Source organism: Nesoenas mayeri, assembly GCF_963082525.1.
Source record: "Nesoenas mayeri genome assembly, chromosome: 15".
Lineage (NCBI taxonomy): Eukaryota > Metazoa > Chordata > Aves > Columbiformes > Columbidae > Nesoenas > Nesoenas mayeri.
This window is the reverse complement of record NC_137559.1, coordinates 6,281,700-6,299,649: the sequence shown is the minus strand read 5'-3', so window position 1 is coordinate 6,299,649 and position 17,950 is coordinate 6,281,700. Positions and strand designations below refer to the sequence as shown.

The 17,950-nt window shown below is 51.2% G+C and overlaps 1 protein-coding gene across 1 annotated transcript in view; it reads left to right on the top strand.

Annotated features, from left to right (window-relative positions):
* Window positions 1–1,498: 1,498 nt before the first annotated feature.
* PKD1 (polycystin 1, transient receptor potential channel interacting) overlaps window positions 1,499–17,950 on the top strand; it is a gene marked incomplete at both ends in the record, with an annotated part of 83,933 nt that continues 67,481 nt past the window's right edge. The window contains one exon of the mRNA XM_080353888.1: window positions 1,499–1,752. Coding sequence (XP_080210014.1) covers window positions 1,499–1,752 — 254 coding nt within the window. The remainder of the gene's footprint in view (window positions 1,753–17,950) is intronic.

Below are 17,950 nucleotides of genomic sequence, written 5' to 3'. Positions count from 1 at the left end.
CAACAGCTGTGATTGAATAGACCATGGCTCCAGCTCTGCATGTGCCAGGGACTCCCGGGGACACCCGCATGCGTGACACCAAGGCTGAGCTGGAGTGATTTGCTGTGCAGAACTTCATTGTTACATGTGAATTTTTTAAAGGGTGTGAATGGCTGCAAGAACTAATGGAATCACGTATATGAAGAGCAAGATGCTCTTGTTCTCATTTAACAAAAACCTGCTGAAAGTTTTGTGTGGATCAGCAAATCTCAGGAGGAGAAAGTGCCTTGGGCTGGTACTTTAGATATCAGCCCCCACCAAGGAAAACGGTGCTTCCTTTGGTTGTATAGAGTCCTTATTTTAGTCAAATCATTCAGTCATTTTAAACTAGAATCAGTTCGGATCCCTGAGGAGCCATCATATAATGACAGCATGGACCACCATGTCTGGCCCAGTCTGAGCCATGGCCAGTGCCCTGGGCCAGTGCAGGGTGCAAGTAGCATCAAAACCTGTCAACTTTGAGATTATGAGCATTAGAAAAATGCACTGAAAAGTGCCTGCTTTGTTATTCCTCCCTCTCCTAGATATCTGAATTACTGACTGTGCTGTACCATGTAACACATGCCATACCCTACAGCTCTTACGGGATTCAGCAGCCTCGGGAATGAGCCACAGCCACGGGAACTGAGCACCAAAAGCCTTCAGGGAGAGTGCAGGTGGGTGCTCATGCTCCCCTCTGCCCATCGCCCCTGTGTGCAGAGGAGGGAAAGCCTTTCCCCATCATTTTGAGGCAACCAAAGCGTCTCCCTAGCAGAACTCCATGCTCATTGTCTGCCCCACCTGGTTACAGAGATGCCGCCCACCAGGAGACCCCTGCCCCTGGGATGCCCATGTACCCCCGGCCAGCGCCTGACCCCGGGATCCCCCTGCCCTGGGGATGCTCCTGCTCCCCAGGACGCCTGCGATCCCCCAGCATGGCCTCTGCCCCCCGCGATGCTCCTGCTCCCAGGATGCCCGTGTCTCCCGATGTCCTCCCGCTCCCCGCTATTCCCCGCACCACCTTGCCGAGCACGGCCCGGGGGCCGCCTGGCCCGGGCCCGGCCGAGCGCCTCCCTCGCCCCGGCCCTCGCCGCCGCCCGGGGCCGGTCGGGGGGCGGCTGCGCGGCGGGGGCGGCGGGGCTGGAGCGGCGCCGGGTTTCCGCCGGGCGGGAGGCGGAGCGGGGGGGAGGCGGCGGCCGCGGCCCGGGCGGAGCGCAGAGCCGAGCGGCGCCGGGCCGGGGCTGTCAGCGCGGCGAGCGGGAGCCCAGCGGGCCGGGCCGGGCGCCGCCGCCGAGCAGCGCTGCACCGCCAGCCCCGCGGGGAGAGGCCGCCATGGCGGGCGGGCGCTGAGGCGGGCGGCGCGGAGGCGGCGCGGAGGGGCGCGGAGGCCAGCGGCGGAGCGGGGCGGGGCGCGGCCGGGCCCGGCCGGGCCGGCCGGGGGAGCGGCGGGCCGGGGCCATGCCATGCCCGTAGGGAAGAGATGCCTTTTGGAAATGGAGACACTGGATCACAGCGCAAACATGGCGTCCCCGCGGCGCGGCTGCCCCTCTCGGGCTGGTGCCTGCTCTGCTCCCTGCTGTGCGGGGGGCTGGCGGCGGCCCGGCAGTCCCCGGCCCCTGCATGCCAGCCCTGCGCCGCCGGCTGTACCTGCACCGGCCCCGCCTGCCTCGTCAACTGCTCAGCCCGCGGGATGGAGCGCCCGGGGACCGGCTTCCCCGCCGCCGCCACGGCGCTGTGAGTACCGCGGGGCGGGGGTCGGGCCGGCGGCCGCTGCGCCGAGCGCTCGCTGCTCGGAGCTCTGTCTGCCCGCGGCTATTTCCGTGTTTTGCCTTGGGCCGTGGTGGAGATGGGACGCGTGACAGCAGGGACAAACCTGGAGAGAGACACGGCGGGAAGTTTGCCGGGAGCCCGGTCGGACACGGGCAGGAACGGCCCAAGCGAAGCTAAAGCCGGCTCAATATGTGTTAAATATGCGAGCCCAGCTTCAGCTCGGGAGGGCGAGCACGGCGGGCTGGCGGCCTCCGAAGCCCCTCCTGGCAACGGAGATGCTCTTGGCTTCGCACCTGGAGAAGCGTTTTCAGGATTCAGGCCAAAGTGGGCCATCTCGTACCGCTGCTCCTGTCTGGCCAGGAGCTGGCGAGGCCAGGGGTGCGCTGGCCACGCTGGGGACCCCGGTCCCAGGCACCCCATGAGTGCTGGGTGACCCTCAGGAGAACGTTCCCCATGGGTACCGTGAAGCCTGTGCTGCAGGGGCAGGAGGTTTTGTGCCAGGAGTTTGATTTCTGAGGTTCTGGGGGAAATCACAGGAAGAGGATGGTGTCGGGAAATGGGCAGCTGGACGTGGTTTAGATACTTTTAACAGCAGATCCAAAACACTCAGTTAACAAGTTCAAATAAAAACTTTCTCCGTGGAAGCGCTGGGGTGGGATGTCAGTTGTGTTTGTGTCCGGATGCTGATTTTGTTGTTTTGGGAAAATCGGTCAGAAAGGGACGTTTCTTGGAGGGTCATTAGAACGGCCCAGATGCTCAGTCACTTAAAGTTACTGCGTGATGCAAAAAAAGAGACTTTGGGGAAAAGTATTTTTAAAAAATTTATTTCTGAACCTAAATTTGTTTTCCTTAGGAAGCAACTTTTTTGTTCTTGAGGAGACAAAAGCATCTAGTGATTCATGTAGGAGAGATGACGTGGGGCCTGGCACGGTAGAAAAATTGCCCTTGAACTGATTTCTTCTGGTATTCCAATAAGTTAAGGGTCTGCTTTTCTATTTGGATATTCTTAACCAAGTTTCCACTTTTTAGTGTCAATATAGATTAAGAGATATTGCAGAAGTTGCCAAGTACCAAAGTAAACATTAAATTTTAGATTGGCAAGATGTATCTAGACTGACTTCAGGAAAATGTGCACATCTCTAAGTCCAGCAGACAAGGTGTTTTCCAGCTGTTTTCCTACAAGATACATTTAGACTTTTCCAAACAAATTAGTCATCGTTTATTGCAGAAAGTCCCTAACTCGGAAAAACTGATTTTTATTAAGGGGTTTCTGCATTGTATGATCTGTTGTCAGTCGGACGTGGGGATCTACAGCTCTGCAGACTGAATGTGCCGTTGTGACAGAGGTGGAACGTGCCAGCGCTTCGCTGGTGACTGGTAGAGCAGCCTTCTGAAGACTGTGATGATAAGTCCTTCATTTGGCTTTTTAAGGATTTGGGGTTACTAGAGTGTGTTTCTGGGATTATTAATTTCGGTAGTAAGTGTTTGAGACTGTTTATATTATTGTTGTTTAGAGGCATTGAGTTGTAAAAGCTCCCAGAACATTTTGGATTAGATCCTATTCTGCGATGACAAATTGAAGTCGGACATAAAGCTCTTGCAGGTCAACAAAACAAAGTGGGAAGGGGAAATCTGCTACAGCAAATGGTAACCGAGCGGACAGGAGCGTGTTCGGGACATCCCGCTCTGCTCCTGCAGAGAACGGGGAGCTCACAGCGCTGCCGACAGCTTTGCTCTGCCCAGGGGTGGATGTCTTGGGAGTCCGTCTGTGCACAGTCAGCGCTCAGATGAGGAGTCTGCGCTGGGAATATTCCGGTGTGAGATGCGCGGGAGCGCTCTGGTGTGACACTCGGGTCTCCCCTGCTCCTCTGTTTGACCTCCCGAGGATGGGGAAGAAGGGACGTGTCCTTACATTGTCATTATAACCATGAAAGATTTACGGATCAATTTCTGTTGGAATGAGAGGGACTCTGGCTCATGACATGGAGAAGTTATGCAAGCGGTTTTGTCTATTCATGTTCTCTTTACTGAACACTGACAGATAAAGTAAATAACACTTTTAATGATTTGCTGTCTATTCTCTCGCTAGAGGAAAGCATTTTCTTAATATCTCAACAAAACATTTTTTTTTATTAGTCTGAAATGAAAACAGCCTTTAGGAAGCCAAGTTCAGAAAACTGGGGGTGCCGAAGGTCCCAGATTCTGCAGCAGACGCGGGTGCTGGCAATCGCACTCAGCAAATGTGATACCGTAGCTCTAGAAGTAAGGCCTAGGAAATGAATTCCTCTCGTATCCGACATTATAGACGCAGCAGCTTTGAAGAAATAAATGCCGTTTTCGGCAGCGCTGTTACTAGGAGCACAGAAGAAGTGCCCCATCCAAAGAATCACTAAGGAAATGAGCCGGGCTGCTTGCAGACAGCCGTACCTGGCTGAGAGCAGTCTCCAGGCAGACGGAATGGGAATATTGGCCCCCTCCCATCGCCAGAGTTGGGTTCTTGAAGCGTAACACAAAGTCTGGCTGGAATCAAGAGCAAAGTCTGTTTTTCCAAATAATCCGCAGTGTGCAACTTAAAAAAAAAATCACCACTCAATACTTCAAGAGCAACAGGCTTCAAGTGGCAGAATTTGCACTTCTGAGTTTCCCCATCTGCAGAACGCTCTGATCTGATCTCTTTTCAAGTGCTCTGCTTGCAGGGCTACCGGATTTTGTTCGCATTTACTTTGAGACTCAGCTGTTTCATGAGCTGGTATCGCTCCTTTCATTCCTCAACTGGAAATAAACCTCAAAGATTTTCTGACTTTCTTTTGCAAATATTGACTGTTTCTGACACATCTTTAGTATCGTCGTAGTTTTGAAGTGGAGATTAGAATCTCGATTTAAAGACTGGAGTTGAAACTCCGGTATTTTTCCCTCGTTAGCGTGGAATACTGTTTGTGGATGGGTGAGGAGCCGCTGAGCCCCGAGCTCTGCTATCACCACGTCCTGCAGAAGCAGAAGCTCTGCAGATTTGTGGGGTCAGAGCTTTCATCCAAAGCCCAGCGGGATTTTTTGTGGATTTGGCGGTGAGCCCTGGGGTTATAGTGCCTAGCCGGTGACTTCACCTAAGCAAACCTTCATAAAATAAACAGATTTTATGATTCAGGAACCTACAGTCTGTGAGATTTAAAATTTCAAGAGTTGGCAGCGATTGGTAGGTTTTGCTATTATGTGATGCATTAAAAGCCTTTTCAATGCTCAAGGTGTCTTCAAAAGCTATCGGGGGGCGGGGGGGGAAATATCCAATTAAAACTGAAATCTAATTCAGAAGTAGTGGCATGTCTGTACAGTAGTGTCCAGTCCACAGAAGCAAAATAGCTTTACTGCTGTTCCTAGAAAAAACTTAAACCAGCCTGTAATGTCATTCTTATAAGAAGCCATATCCCCAGTGAAAACAAAGCTGTGTTTCTCTTTTGTAAGAAATTCTGGAGGGGGAAAAAGGCCCAAATGAGGTGCTAGATGAATATTTTGCAGACGAGATTCATTCAGCCTGAGGAAGAGACCAATTACACAAGCAAATTGTAACTATAGTTTGAGCACCAAACAAGGAGGTAATTCTGTGTTATTCTATCAGAGCACAATGGTCTCTGGTGTTAGTGAAGTGTCAGCATCATGTCATTACAACAGCACAAGCAGAGGTCTGCCTTGGTTATTGTGCTCCTTCCTAAGGCTGCAGAGGAATTCAGGGGCTGTTCCACGACTGGGAAACTCACCCTTTTTAAAATTAAAACTTTGCTAGCGTTTTTGGTGGTGTTTAAAAGTGTACCAGCAAACCTGTCCTGCTAGGTAAGAAGAGCTAGCGTTGGAAGGTGTTCCTGCTCCAGGGCAAAAATTGCAATTAAGTAATCCTGAGCAGCATCAAGATGTTTAAAGGTTTTGTGATTTGCAATTCGGTGCAGCCAAACCTACAAACCCTGGTACTGACAGAAAACCAGGCACTAGGAAACCGTAGTGGGACATCTCCTCGCCCTGGTGGGAAGGTGGTGACATGGGACACCGGCTCTCTGCCCGCCTCATCCTTTGACATCTGGGGTATTTTTTACCAGGCACTGTTTGCATTGATTTTCCTCTTTATTTCCTGCAATTTTTGAGTTTATTGGTGGTGTCTTTCCGTCTGTGTTTTTTTCCCCATTGGAGTGAACAGTTTCTCCAGCTGAGGAGCCCCCGCCGGGTCTCTCCTGATTCACTCAGCTGCTTTCGTTCTGCTCACACAAAGAGGGGTTTTAAACAGAAAATCACTCCCTCAGAAGGCAGGGCGAAACAGACTCGTGTGGTTTGTTAATGCTTCTCTCCCCGTTTGCCATTTCATGGGATTCCTTGTTTTATCTCTGGTCTTGCTGCATTTTCCACCCTGGAGTTTCCGTAACGCGTTTCTGCGTCATCCTTTATCCATTTCTTCAAGCTTTGTTGTCCTTTGCTTCATTGTTGCAGTTCAGCTAGATTTTCAGTGTCTTATTTACCCCATATGTCTGCAAGCATTTCTCTGAGTTGTAAATAAGTGAATAAGAAAGTAAGCGGGGGTGAAGAAGGACAGCTCAGGAGCAAAAATGTGCTTTTTGCAGTGCCAGAGAGCTGCACAGAGAGAGGTTCTTGCTCTTACGGTGGGGAGCATGGGGGACACGGCACTTGTGAATTATTCCATAGCCAACAGCACGATCCAGGCAGTCGCTGTCAGGCTTAAAGAGAAAATTTCTGTCTCTTCCACAGTGGAAAGTTGGCAGCTCTGCTTAGGGGCTGTGCTTACGGAGCTACTACCGTTCGAAGGAGCGGCTGCTGCCCCGCATCAGCCCAGCTTTCTCGCCAGGCTTTGCCGAGCTGAGACTAAAGGCTGGAAAGCTCCAGCAACCGCAGCTGCTGCCCGCGCTCCCCTTGCTGCTTGTGCCGCCTGCACGGACATCCCTGCTGGACATCACTGCCCGGCCCAGCAGGAGGGTGGGGGCTCCAGATCAGACACCCCCAGCCCTTATTGCTTAACCTGCCTTTGCAGGAAAGGATTAGCTTGTTTTTCACATCGAAGGGCTGTTGTTTACTTAAACACCAAGTTGGCATCTCCCTTTGCCAAAACTAAAAATGTCAAATTGAAATATAGCGTTAGTTCTTGCTTTGCACAAAAAACATATGATTACAGCCGTTCCCATTTTTTTAAGGGATAACTATCATCAGGAAGAGCATCAACAACATGCAAGTTGACCATCTGTAGCATTTGTGGTACATTATTGGGACCGTAACCAGTAAACCGATTCTGTCCTCACTATCCAACTCCTCCCTTTCCCCTAAAAGATTGCGTCTATTTTGATGATGTGCTGCCACTGGATTTAAACAGAGATAATCAAAACAAAGTATAATATTCTTCAGTCAGCTATTTCTGCCAGTCTAACAGTAAAATAGTTCCCCTCAGGTTAGGAACGAGTACGTCTCTTTGGCTTCCTGGCATCAGGCCTAGTAAAAACTTCAATAAGCTGAGATCAGAGACGAAGTTTCAGATGTGGCATGCGGTCTTGTGTTATTCTGTTTAATCCAGTGTCATTTTTGATGTAATTAGCAACCCGTGTTAAGATGGCGCGATATACCGGTTTGGTAACAGCATTGGATGGAAGGAGATGACGATGTCTGTTCACTGTGTGGTGATGAATATCCCACCTACGGCATTTTTCAGCCTGTGTGATGATCTGTAGTGACATGAATTCCGAATCCAGACCAGGACTCAGCCAGCCTGTTCCTGTCCGTTTGAAATCGCAGCTGGACACCACACCATGGCCCATCCTCCTTACAGCGGCAGCGGGCAGCTCGTATTCCACCCGTTGTGCAGGCAGCTCCCTGCACGGAGAGTGCGTTTGGCTCCGCGCGGTGCTGTTTGGCGTGTCTGTGGTGAAGTCGTGAGGTCTCAGCACTGGTTTGGAGCTGAGATTTCCGGACCCTGTGCCCTTCCTTGGACAGCCACCGCCGGTGGCACTTGCGGGTCCCCAGCACTGGCCCCTGCGCAGCTCCACTGCAACATCCCCTGTGTTTGCAGGGAGAACTTCTGCAGATCCAGAGCAGAAAGCAGCTTTCCCTGCAGCAGAGAGACAGTGGAGCCTCTTCTTCCTCTCCCTGCTGCGTGGGGTTCGGTGAACACCTTTCCCTGCGTTGCTGGGGTCACAGATCCTGCTGGGAATGGGTTAAATAAAATAGGTTCTGCTACAGCAAATGTTTCATGGTGAGGGAGAGGTGGGAGTGGCTCTCCAAAAAGAGGATCTGGGGTGTGGGTTGAGCCCTCCTGAGGGAGGAACCCGAGGAACAGCTAAGCCTGGGAAAGCAGAGCCCAGACTAATTGTGTTGGCCAAAGTTGTGAGTTCCTCTCCCAAAGCCTCGGGAAGGGGGTGGGCTGAGTCCAGCCTGAAGGGTGAGGGTTTGTGTTTAGGTCAGGTTGGTGACAGCACCTATGTCTGGTCCCATCAAGGACTGTTTGTGGCAGCTGCAAGTGGTTCCTGCTGCTCTGCAGACAGACCCACGGGGTTTGCTGGTGGGCAGGGGAATGTGCTGGGAGCTGAGAGTCCTGGGGATGCATCGTTTACCTTGCTGCAGTGATGTGAGCACATCAGTCCCTTTAATAGCTGAAAAAAACCCCATGATCGTTCCTTTTTGTGTATTTATTTTTGTAAGGCAACCTCGTGTTGCTTGAAAGAGCACTGCAGAAGTGGCTATTTTTGTACTGCTCCGTTCATCTGCTTGCCTCACAGCTGGGCTCGTTGTGCTTTCGGGGTGGGATACAGCTTGGCCTTTCCAAGTGTGGTTTGGAAAAAACAGATGTTTGCTTTGCTGCCTCTGATGCTCCCCGGTGCCACACGTCCAGCAGCAGGACATGGCGCTGGCACCCAGGCCCTGACCGCGCTCCACGGTGTCCGTGAGCTGTTTGCGGAGCTGTCGGCAGAACTGGCCACGCGAGCGGAGACATCGAGGGGACACACATGGCTCTCCCAGAATCTGGCTCCCCAGTCTCGCCGGCAGAGTCTGGGGCCAGTGTGCTGTCTGATGGGGATGGACGGTCACAGCCTCACGGGTGGCTGCTGTGCTCCTCAATGGCTGTCACACACAGAGGCTGTTCGTAAGCAGAGAGAACCGTCTGAGCCGTGCTCTTCAGCCAGTGCCAGGCAGTCCATAGGGTGATAAGGATAATAGTCACGGGCTCCATCCTGTGCCATGTGCTCCCAGTACAGACCATGTGCCGCGTTTGCTCTCCTGGGCCTTAGAGAGCTGAGGGAACAGATGGAAACCCTAACCAGATGCAAAGTAGAGAGTCTCCAAGAAGTGTTGCAGCCATGTTCCCTCCACTTAACTCTGCTTTTTACTCCCTCAGACACTTCTGTTTATGCTGCAGTTCTTGCTGAGAAAGAGGAGTTGGGATGGGGTTTTTTGGACAGTGTCTTGCCAGTGGGGGTGGTGAGAGCCTGGCCCAGGTTGGCCAGAGAGGTGGTGGATGAACCATCCCTGGAGACATCCCAGGCCAGGCTGGACGGGGCTCTGAGCAACCTGAGCTGGTGAAGATGTCCCTGCTCATGGCAGGGGTGGCACTGGGGGAGCTGGGAAGGTCCCTTCAACCCAACCGTTCTGTGATTCTGTATTTGGACAGGAGCATCGTGAAGACACTGTGAGGAGTGATGTCCAAGTCACAAAACTGCCCTTGCACCCAAGCCATAGCACAATTAAAAAGAAATCTTCTCCTATTTCCTTAAACAAAGCAAAGCACTGATCTGAAATACAATGCAGGGTGATTCCCTGGGTGAAGACTTTCCATTGGAAAATGTCTTGGCTCCCAAACAACCCTCTGTAAAGCAGCTGTAGAGGACAGCTCATTATTGCTACCTGGGTGGTTTCCTAGAAGGGACTGTTGCAGGAGCAACAGGTTGGTGAAGCCCTTAGTCAGGATCACTTCTGCATAATAAAAAAAGGTTCTGCATCCTCCTGGCCAGAGGAGGCAGCTGCAAGTAGAGAGCCACTGAAATGAGCAACGTGACGTTAGCCAGAGATTCATAAGTAATTAATTAAATCTGTGCAGATCAAAGGTTTCTATCAGAATGTGGGAACATTATTTTACTCCTACAGAGGGAAAACATGAAGTCACTGGCTTTATGAACTGAACTCTGCCTAGATTTGCAACCCCTGATTGCATGGATCAGTGCAAAGTTTGTATCAGAAGTCTTAAAAAAGTTCATACGGACAGAACTGTGATGGTAAGACAAAAGCTGGAAGAAGCCAAGGATTAGACTCTGTTAGCTTTTCAGATGTAAGGAGATTCACTGTAGCTAAGATATGCGGATTGTGTTCATACCAGCGGTACGTAACGGCTTTACTTAAGTAAAAAAGGAAAGTGCTGCCCCTTTGTGCAGTGAAGCTGTTCAGGGCACAGCTGGTGTCGGGGCAGCCCATGGAAACAAGGCTGGGGCTGCCTGGGCGGGACTGGTGGCTCTGCTGGACTGACACAGCCCACTCCTGAGGTCTGATTTACAGAGAACACACCCCATTTTTTGCAGGGTGTGCCAGAAGCATCACTTGTTCTTGAATCTGCATTTTTCATACAACACCAAGTGACTTCGGTAGCCTGACAGCCAGACCCCGAACTCCGAGAGCCTCGGTCCTCACTGCTGCCTGTTGTCGCTCATCGCACGCAGCAATTAGCCGTTTCTTGAAAAGTTTTCTGCCTTTCCAGTGCTTGCTGGAGAATGGACTGTCAATGTCACGGTCCTTGAACAAATTGATTTCTGATGACATGCACAGATTGCGTCTGATACAGCCATCAGTTTATGTTGCATCGCCTTGGATTTGCTTTGTGACCCCACGTTATGCAGCCAGTCAGACTGGGGTGTTGCTCTCTGGCATAGTTTAGAATTTGCAGCATTTAAGTGTTGATTACAACGAGCCATCAGATCTCTGAAACAAGCCCGCAGAGCCCACTACTGTCTTGTCTTTCGGTGGATGAGCTCTGATGCATCCGAGCCTGTAGCTTGACCCCATGACTTCAGAGAGAACTGAGAGAGGAGACTGAGTTTGGAAATTAATCCCCCACACCTGTGTTCCCACAGGATGCAAAGCTTCCCCCGAAGTAGACGCACTCTCTGACTGTTTGGGAAAGACCTTTTGTAAATCGTCTGAGAGTCCTGGATCTTTTGCGGGCGCGCAGCCCTGCTCCAGATCCTCTCGTCTTGCAGGTGCTGGTGCAGATCAGCAGCACGGAGCATCTTTTTCTCCTTGTGCATAACTCCTGTCCACTCCCATGGCGAGAGGAGGTGGCAGTGGAGCCCGTGTTGCATTTATTGGCTTTCCATGCAGTTCCTGGGAGCCAGTAAATCCTGCAGCAGCCGCGGAGGCTGCGCACAGCGCAGTGCTTGGGGCCAGGACTTGATCCCCCTCTGCCCTTCTCCCCTCCCTGTCGGGGAATTGCAGCGCGTACCTTGGTTTGGGAGAGAGCCGAGCTACTGGGGGCAGTGTTGTCTAACAGCTGGAACGGGAGGGGAACGCGGGACTCCTGGATTTGGTTTTGTTTTCAGTTCTGATCCTGGTTATGGGGGCTGGGCTGTGTTTGATTCCCCCGCGCTCGTCTCCTTCCCTGCACCATGGGGCTGGTGCTGCCTTGCCTTGCCTTGCCTTGCCTTGTGGGAGTATTGTAGCGGTTATTGATGGGAATTTAATGCATGCACAGGGATTAAATGCTTCGCTGCTGGATAAATGCCCTGGATTTCTGATTCCTATTTGCTTGGTGCTCTGTCATCCTTGTGAGAATTGGGGTTTTATATGTGTTGCGCCGTGAGCCCTGGGCAGGATTGGAACCTTGCAGGGCTGGATGCTGTACACAAACATACCAACTAACAGACCTTATCCTCAGGATCTTGCACTAAGAACAGACAAGGCAAAAGAAAAAGGAAATCTTCCCATTTTTCATCTGGGTAAGGCTGTAAAAGCTTTACGCTCAGAGGGAGTGAGGGAGTTGCCCGGGGTCACGCAGGGACTTTGTGTCCGAGCCCGGCGCTGAGCACTCCCAGTCGTCCGAGGGGCAGCTGGGCGTGATGAACACGAGCGCTCACACGTGCTCGAGGGGCCGAGCTGATGTGAAGGGCTTGTGGTGTGAGGTGACTTGCTGGGGGTGCACAAATATCTGCTGGGAAACAGCTGCTGGGCTGGGCTGCTGGCAGCAGCGGTTCCTTTCCAACAGGAGCCCCTGAACTTCATTAGTCACCAACAAGCAGCAATGCATCCTGCTGCCTGTGCAGTGTGACGTGATGTATGAACTGCAAGTAACTAATCTATGAAGGCAAGGGCCATCCTGTGGGGTGGGAGGGGTTTGGTGGGTGTTGGGTTGAGCTTTACCACCACGAGCAGGTCTGGTGGGACCCATGTGTTCAGCCAGGGTTCTGTCTGAAAAGAGGTTGTAACGTGGAGGGGGTTGGTTTCTTCTCCCAAGTAACAAGCGATGAGAGGAAATGGCCTCAGTTTGCACCCGGGGAGGTTGAGGTTGGATCTGGGGAACAATTTCTTCCCCAAAGGGCTGTGGGGCATTGGAACAGGCTGCCCAGGGCAGTGGTGGAGTCACCATCCCTGGAGGGGTTGAACAGACGGAGATGAGGTTCTCAGGGACATGGGTTAGTGCCTGAATTAGGTTAATGGTTGGACTTGATGATCTTGAGGGTCTCTTCCAACCAAAACAAATCTGTGATCTGGCTACCACTGGTCTGTAGCATCTCCAGCCTGGCAGAGCTGTGTTTGCTAGTGCTAATCTCAAAAGCAGCACCACCAGGCTTAGATGTGGTTCATTTTGGAGTGCGGAGAGCAGCACCCAGCCCGTGGATCCTTTGCTACCTTGTGCAGAGCTGTCCTCTCCATCCCCTGCTCCTGGTGTGTGTGGAGGTCCGGTCTCTGTGGGGCTGTGTCGGGACCGTTCCTCCGTGGTGACCTCCAGGAACCAGGATTCACTTGGGGAAACTCGGCGTGACAAGAGGAACAACATTGCATCATGGATTTGTGGCAGGGTTCTGGATTAATCATTACTGCACTTAATGTGTTTTAACTCAAAGCCAGAACCGTCCGCATCACCTGACCACTCTACAAGTCCAACCAGTGGAGTATCAGATTTTGACATGGCTTTGCTACCTGGAACTGGGGTTTCTGCGGGGGAATGGAGAGCAATGGTTAATAGGTAGGATGGAGTTAATAATTTACTGAATTCCTTAGCTACAGACTCTCTCCTCAGTCTCTTTTTTTTTCTTGGTGCGTTGCTGGAAAGGAAATCGGGGTATGTGAAGCAAAACCATACTTAACAAGTCACAGTAGCCCTGGTGTGTGCAGGATTTCTTGCCTTTCGCTGAGGGTGGAGCTCCCCTGTGGCAGCAGATGCTTGAATAACCTGATAGAGCCGAGCAGTGCTGAGAAATGTGATATATCTGCACCTTTCACTTGGGCTGCTTGGGCCACAGACTGCAGGAGAAATGTCTGGCCTTTCACCGCCCTGAGACTCAAGGTAAAGATCTGTGTTTTTCTCGCAGCAGTCAATGGCATCACAGCAGCTCAAACTGAAGTGGGAAAACTTATCTTGATTAATAAAATAGTGAGGATGCAATTCCTTACAGGAGCCCAGCCCTGCCAGCCAAAATGTGAGTCAGCTACCTCTCATAAATCTCAAGATTAAAAATAAACCAAAAAAGGCCAAATGTTGCTGCCTTCTGGGTTTTGAGCCTGAAGTCTCATGTAGGAGACATTTGGAGGCATCTGTGCTTCTCAATAAGGAGATGCAGAGGGGAAAAAAGACTTCAGCAAAATAAAAGAGAAGGAAAAAAGTAGAGATTATAATTGAATGTAATGATTCCAGGAGACAGCTTTAGGGAAGCCACCACTTCTCTTAGGGCAAGACTGAGTATAACTTCTAATTCCCTTTTTGGGGTAAAAGTGGGTCATCTAGAGGCAGGTGCCATGGGACTGGTGCAGGTTTTGAGGCTGCTAAAGAGGCAGCCGAAATCTTGAGGGTCATTTTTGGAGGATTTATCGTGTGATCAGATGGATTGTGTGACATTTCTGCTCTTTAGAGGTAAATATTTAATCTGTAGGTTTAATGGGAAGGGCAAGTTCCTCCAGCTCCCTCTTTGATTTCCGAAGTCTCGCCCATCCTTCCAGCCCCACCATCTCTATGTGCTCAGCTGGGATATCTCACCAATATTTTTCTCAGGACTCTGGTGACAAATTGTGACTCGAAGCCCATAGTACATAGGTGTGAGAGCAGATTCAGGTTTTTCCTGTGCCCGGAGAGCTTGCGAGCCTGTGAATGCCAAGTCCAAGGGCTAGTGCCAGCCCCTGGTGTCTGCACATAACAGACGTGGACGGATGCTTGTGTAGCCCATTGTTTCCCATTTGAAACTACAACCCCTAATTGCTCACTGTGAATTACCAGGACTGCCCACGTGGAATTTCATTAGACAGTATACTTAATGGGAGAGCAGAGGGAGCATTTAAAAGTGTGTTTGGTGATATGTTGAACTAAGGGAGATTTGTCTAAGAGTACAGATGCCGTTAGATGGGGAAAACTTGTAGTTCTGTTTCCCCCTTAGGAGCCAGCAGTTATAGGGTTGGGGCTGTTTTCACATCCGGAAAGGTAGACTATTACAAGAAAAGGATGGATTTAATTTACTGACAGTTTCTTGCCCAGCTTTTTCTGAGATTTTCAAGCTCCCAGGTAGGATGAGCATCCTGACCCTCTCCAGGATGATGGAATACATCCTGACCCTTTCTAGGATGATGGAATTCATCTTGACCATTTCCAGGATGATGGAATCCATCCTCACCCTTTCCAGCATGGTGGAACCCAGCCTGGCCCTCTCCAGGATCCTGGAATCCATCCTGACCCTTTCTGGGATCCTCTGGGAGCTGTGGTTGTGCAGGGAGGGGCTCCTGGCACCGGCTCTGTGGTTGCATTTCTTGGGAAGACTCTCCTGTTTCTTTCCATGCCGTTTGTGATCTTCCCAGCCTAGTTTGCCTCCTCCATTAAGATGAAGCCACACACTGACAAGGAGGGAGAGGGTTCTTGTGGGGAGGATTCTGAAATCACCCAAATCCACAGTTCAGAGACATCCAGTTGCAAAAGACTTTTCCTGGTCGGGGAAAGTGTCAGTTCCACAGGATGTTCGACACTCCTCTTGTAGCAGCGACCTGTAGCTCTTCATCTTCTTCCTTCTACCATTCCATCGTGCTCTGTTGCATCAGTTGCAGTTGCCCCTTATCTGATAAACAGCCGCATTTGCACATCCCGTGTGCTCCCTGAGCCAGGGGATGCGGCAGCTTGTCCCTGCACCTCCCCGGTCGCAGGTTTGCTGTCCCAGCACACTGTTCATCACCCGCCTGGTGCTCTGCTGCTCTGCTCTGCTCTCCTGTCTGCAGTGACAGGCAGATGGAGCCAAAAAAAGCCAAATGAGGATGAAAAACAACCCAGTCGGTGTTAGTCATGCTGCAGAATGCGTTAGCAGTTCAATAGTGGCCTTAAACACCTAGTGGGATCCAATTTAAACCCATAAAAGTGAGGAAGTCCGGACTTGGAGCCTGTTCTTCTACCTGTCTAAGCAGCCGTGCGTGTAGTCACTGTGGCACAAGCAGCCTGGGAAGGCAGTGGGATCTCTTTTTGCTCCATTGAACAATTGTCATTTGTTTCCAAGGATTTGATTTTGTTACTCCTCCTGTTTCATGCGGCAGGAAATTAAAAAAAACACCCAGACACACACGAGACCTCAGATGCAAATTTTTATTTGCTTAAATGATGCTGAATGTGGGAGCTGGGACAGCAGATAGCTTCACAAAAATGTCTTAAGATTTGATGGTTCTGAATGTAATAAAGATGAAATCCATTCACTGGCACCTGAGACCAGGCGATCGGCTTCTTTGTGATATGTGAGGACGCTGATCGCATGTCCTGACCCTTCCCTGCGGTCACAGCCCGGGCCGCAGCGTGGCTGCCTGATTTCAGTGCTTTGCCTTCCCCCATCTGCATCTGCCACAAACCTCGGCGAGATCCCTCTGTCTTCAAAGGCTTCCAAACCCCACAGGAGCTGGGGAGCTGGCCTCCCTGCAAAGGACCCAAAATACCTAATATTCTTCAGAGTAACCCCTCAGTCTCCTCCAGTCTGTCCCTTGCAGGGTATCAGGAGAGGGGAGGAGTGAGGACGGAGCTTTGCCAGCATCCCGCAGCATCCCCGGGTCCCTCCGCCCGCGGCCGTGCCGCTTGGGAAGCGTTTGCCAGCCAGGGCCGGCAGTTCGCAGGAGTTTTCTTGGCAGGAGGGTGTGGAAAATGTTGGAAAGGAAAATGGGAGCAAAGGCAGACTGTAGCTCAGTGTGCCTCGGGATCGGCCGTGTGCGCGGGGCTGGGGAGCTCAACTGCAGCGCACGCTCCTCATCCCCCTGCCTGGATGAAATCTTTTCCTTCACTGCTGTCCTTGTGACCCCTGCATGCTCCTAATTTTATTTTATTTTGAGGGAAACAGTAGCTCTTTGACAGCCTTCCAAGGGATAAGATGGGACAGACAGGCTACTTATCGGGAAAAGCCTCAGGGTCTTGGTCTTCCTGAACCCACGACTAACACAAAGCACAATTTCCAGCGAGTCTAATGTGCTGTTTGTATTGAGAACCAGAGAGAGGGGCACAATCAGCAGGGGCTGCTGCTTGTTGAATAGACGTGACCGGGCAGCAATCCCAGCATGACTTGGCCAAATAAAGGGCCAGTTTTGTGTTTTAGTACATGACCCGGGACCTTTTCTGACCACAGGTGCCCGGGCTGTGGTTTCCCCTCCATTCCCAGCAGCATGGCGGAGAATTCGGTCTTTGCTCCCTGGCATCCCTTTCCATTCTCCTTCCCATCTCTCCGCTGCGTTAGGGCTGGATTGCCCCTGTAAAGAGCGGTGGCTGGATTTCAGCAGTGGATTACATGATCCCTGTGCTTCAGTGAGTTCCGTTGGTAACGTCCTTCTGGACTCGAGAGGAAGAGGGATGCTATGGAAACGTAACTTGTTATTATTATACGGGAATGAAATTTGTTATTTCGTTCTTCTGCCTCGGTTTGTGATTACACCATGGAGCAATTTTTAGCCTTGGCAAGGAGGTGATTTAACATAAGACCAAAGATGCAGCTTAACTCAGTGTCTGCCATAAATCCTGAGAAGCGCTGGTGCTGTCTGGGGCTCCGTGTGCCGCCAGAACCGGGCAGCTGTTCCTGCAGCCAGCAAAGCTGACATAAGGTCTGATTTATGAGTGTGATACTTCTTGACGTTGCTGTGGTGTCCAGAGCTTACCGAGGATGTTTACCAGATCCCTCCAGACTGTGGATGGAGCCTGGGGAGGGATCAGGCTGAACTTGGTGTCCTACTGTGCCAAACCTGCTCCTGGGAGCCTTCCAGCCTCCACGGTGCTGGGAGCAGCGGTGGTGGTGGCACAGAGCACACTGGTGACACAGAGCGTGCTGGTGCACAGCAGAGTGGGCCACATGTCCCCACTTGCTGGGGACACTCTGTCCTTAGTCTTTTATTGGGTTTGGCATTGCTTGGGTTCATGCTCTTCTTTTCGTTTTGCACAGAACAGATTTACTGGTGGTTTGTATTTACCGCTGACACCCTCTTACACAATCACCCTTGTGGTTTTTTATCTTCAGCTTATGAAGAATAGGGTAATTTTGTATTTAATCATCAAAGTGAGACATAGTCGAGACAGTTGCCTGAACCTGGAGCGAAGCACCAGCCTCCCCAGAGGCTCCTCCGCCAGCACCGACCGTGTTTCATTTTGTGTAGTACTGTACCAGAGAGGGGACTCGATGCCCTTTCTGTTTTACTCAACAGAAAGTGAAACAACAACAAAATAAATCTGTTTGTAGCAGAAAAATAATCCACGAAGTGGAAGGGGTGTAACTTTTTTTTAAGAGATCTGTCTCTGCTCCAGTGTCGTCTGCCTTGTTAAGTCTCTAATGGTTTATTTCTCCTTTCTTGGTGTGTGCTTTGACAACTGTGTGATGTTCTTTTCTTCACAGAAATGATTGTTGGGCATTGGAACAGGCTGCTCAGGGCAGTGGTGGAGTCACCATCCCTGGAGGGGTTGAACAGATGGGAGATGAGCTTCTCAGGGACATGG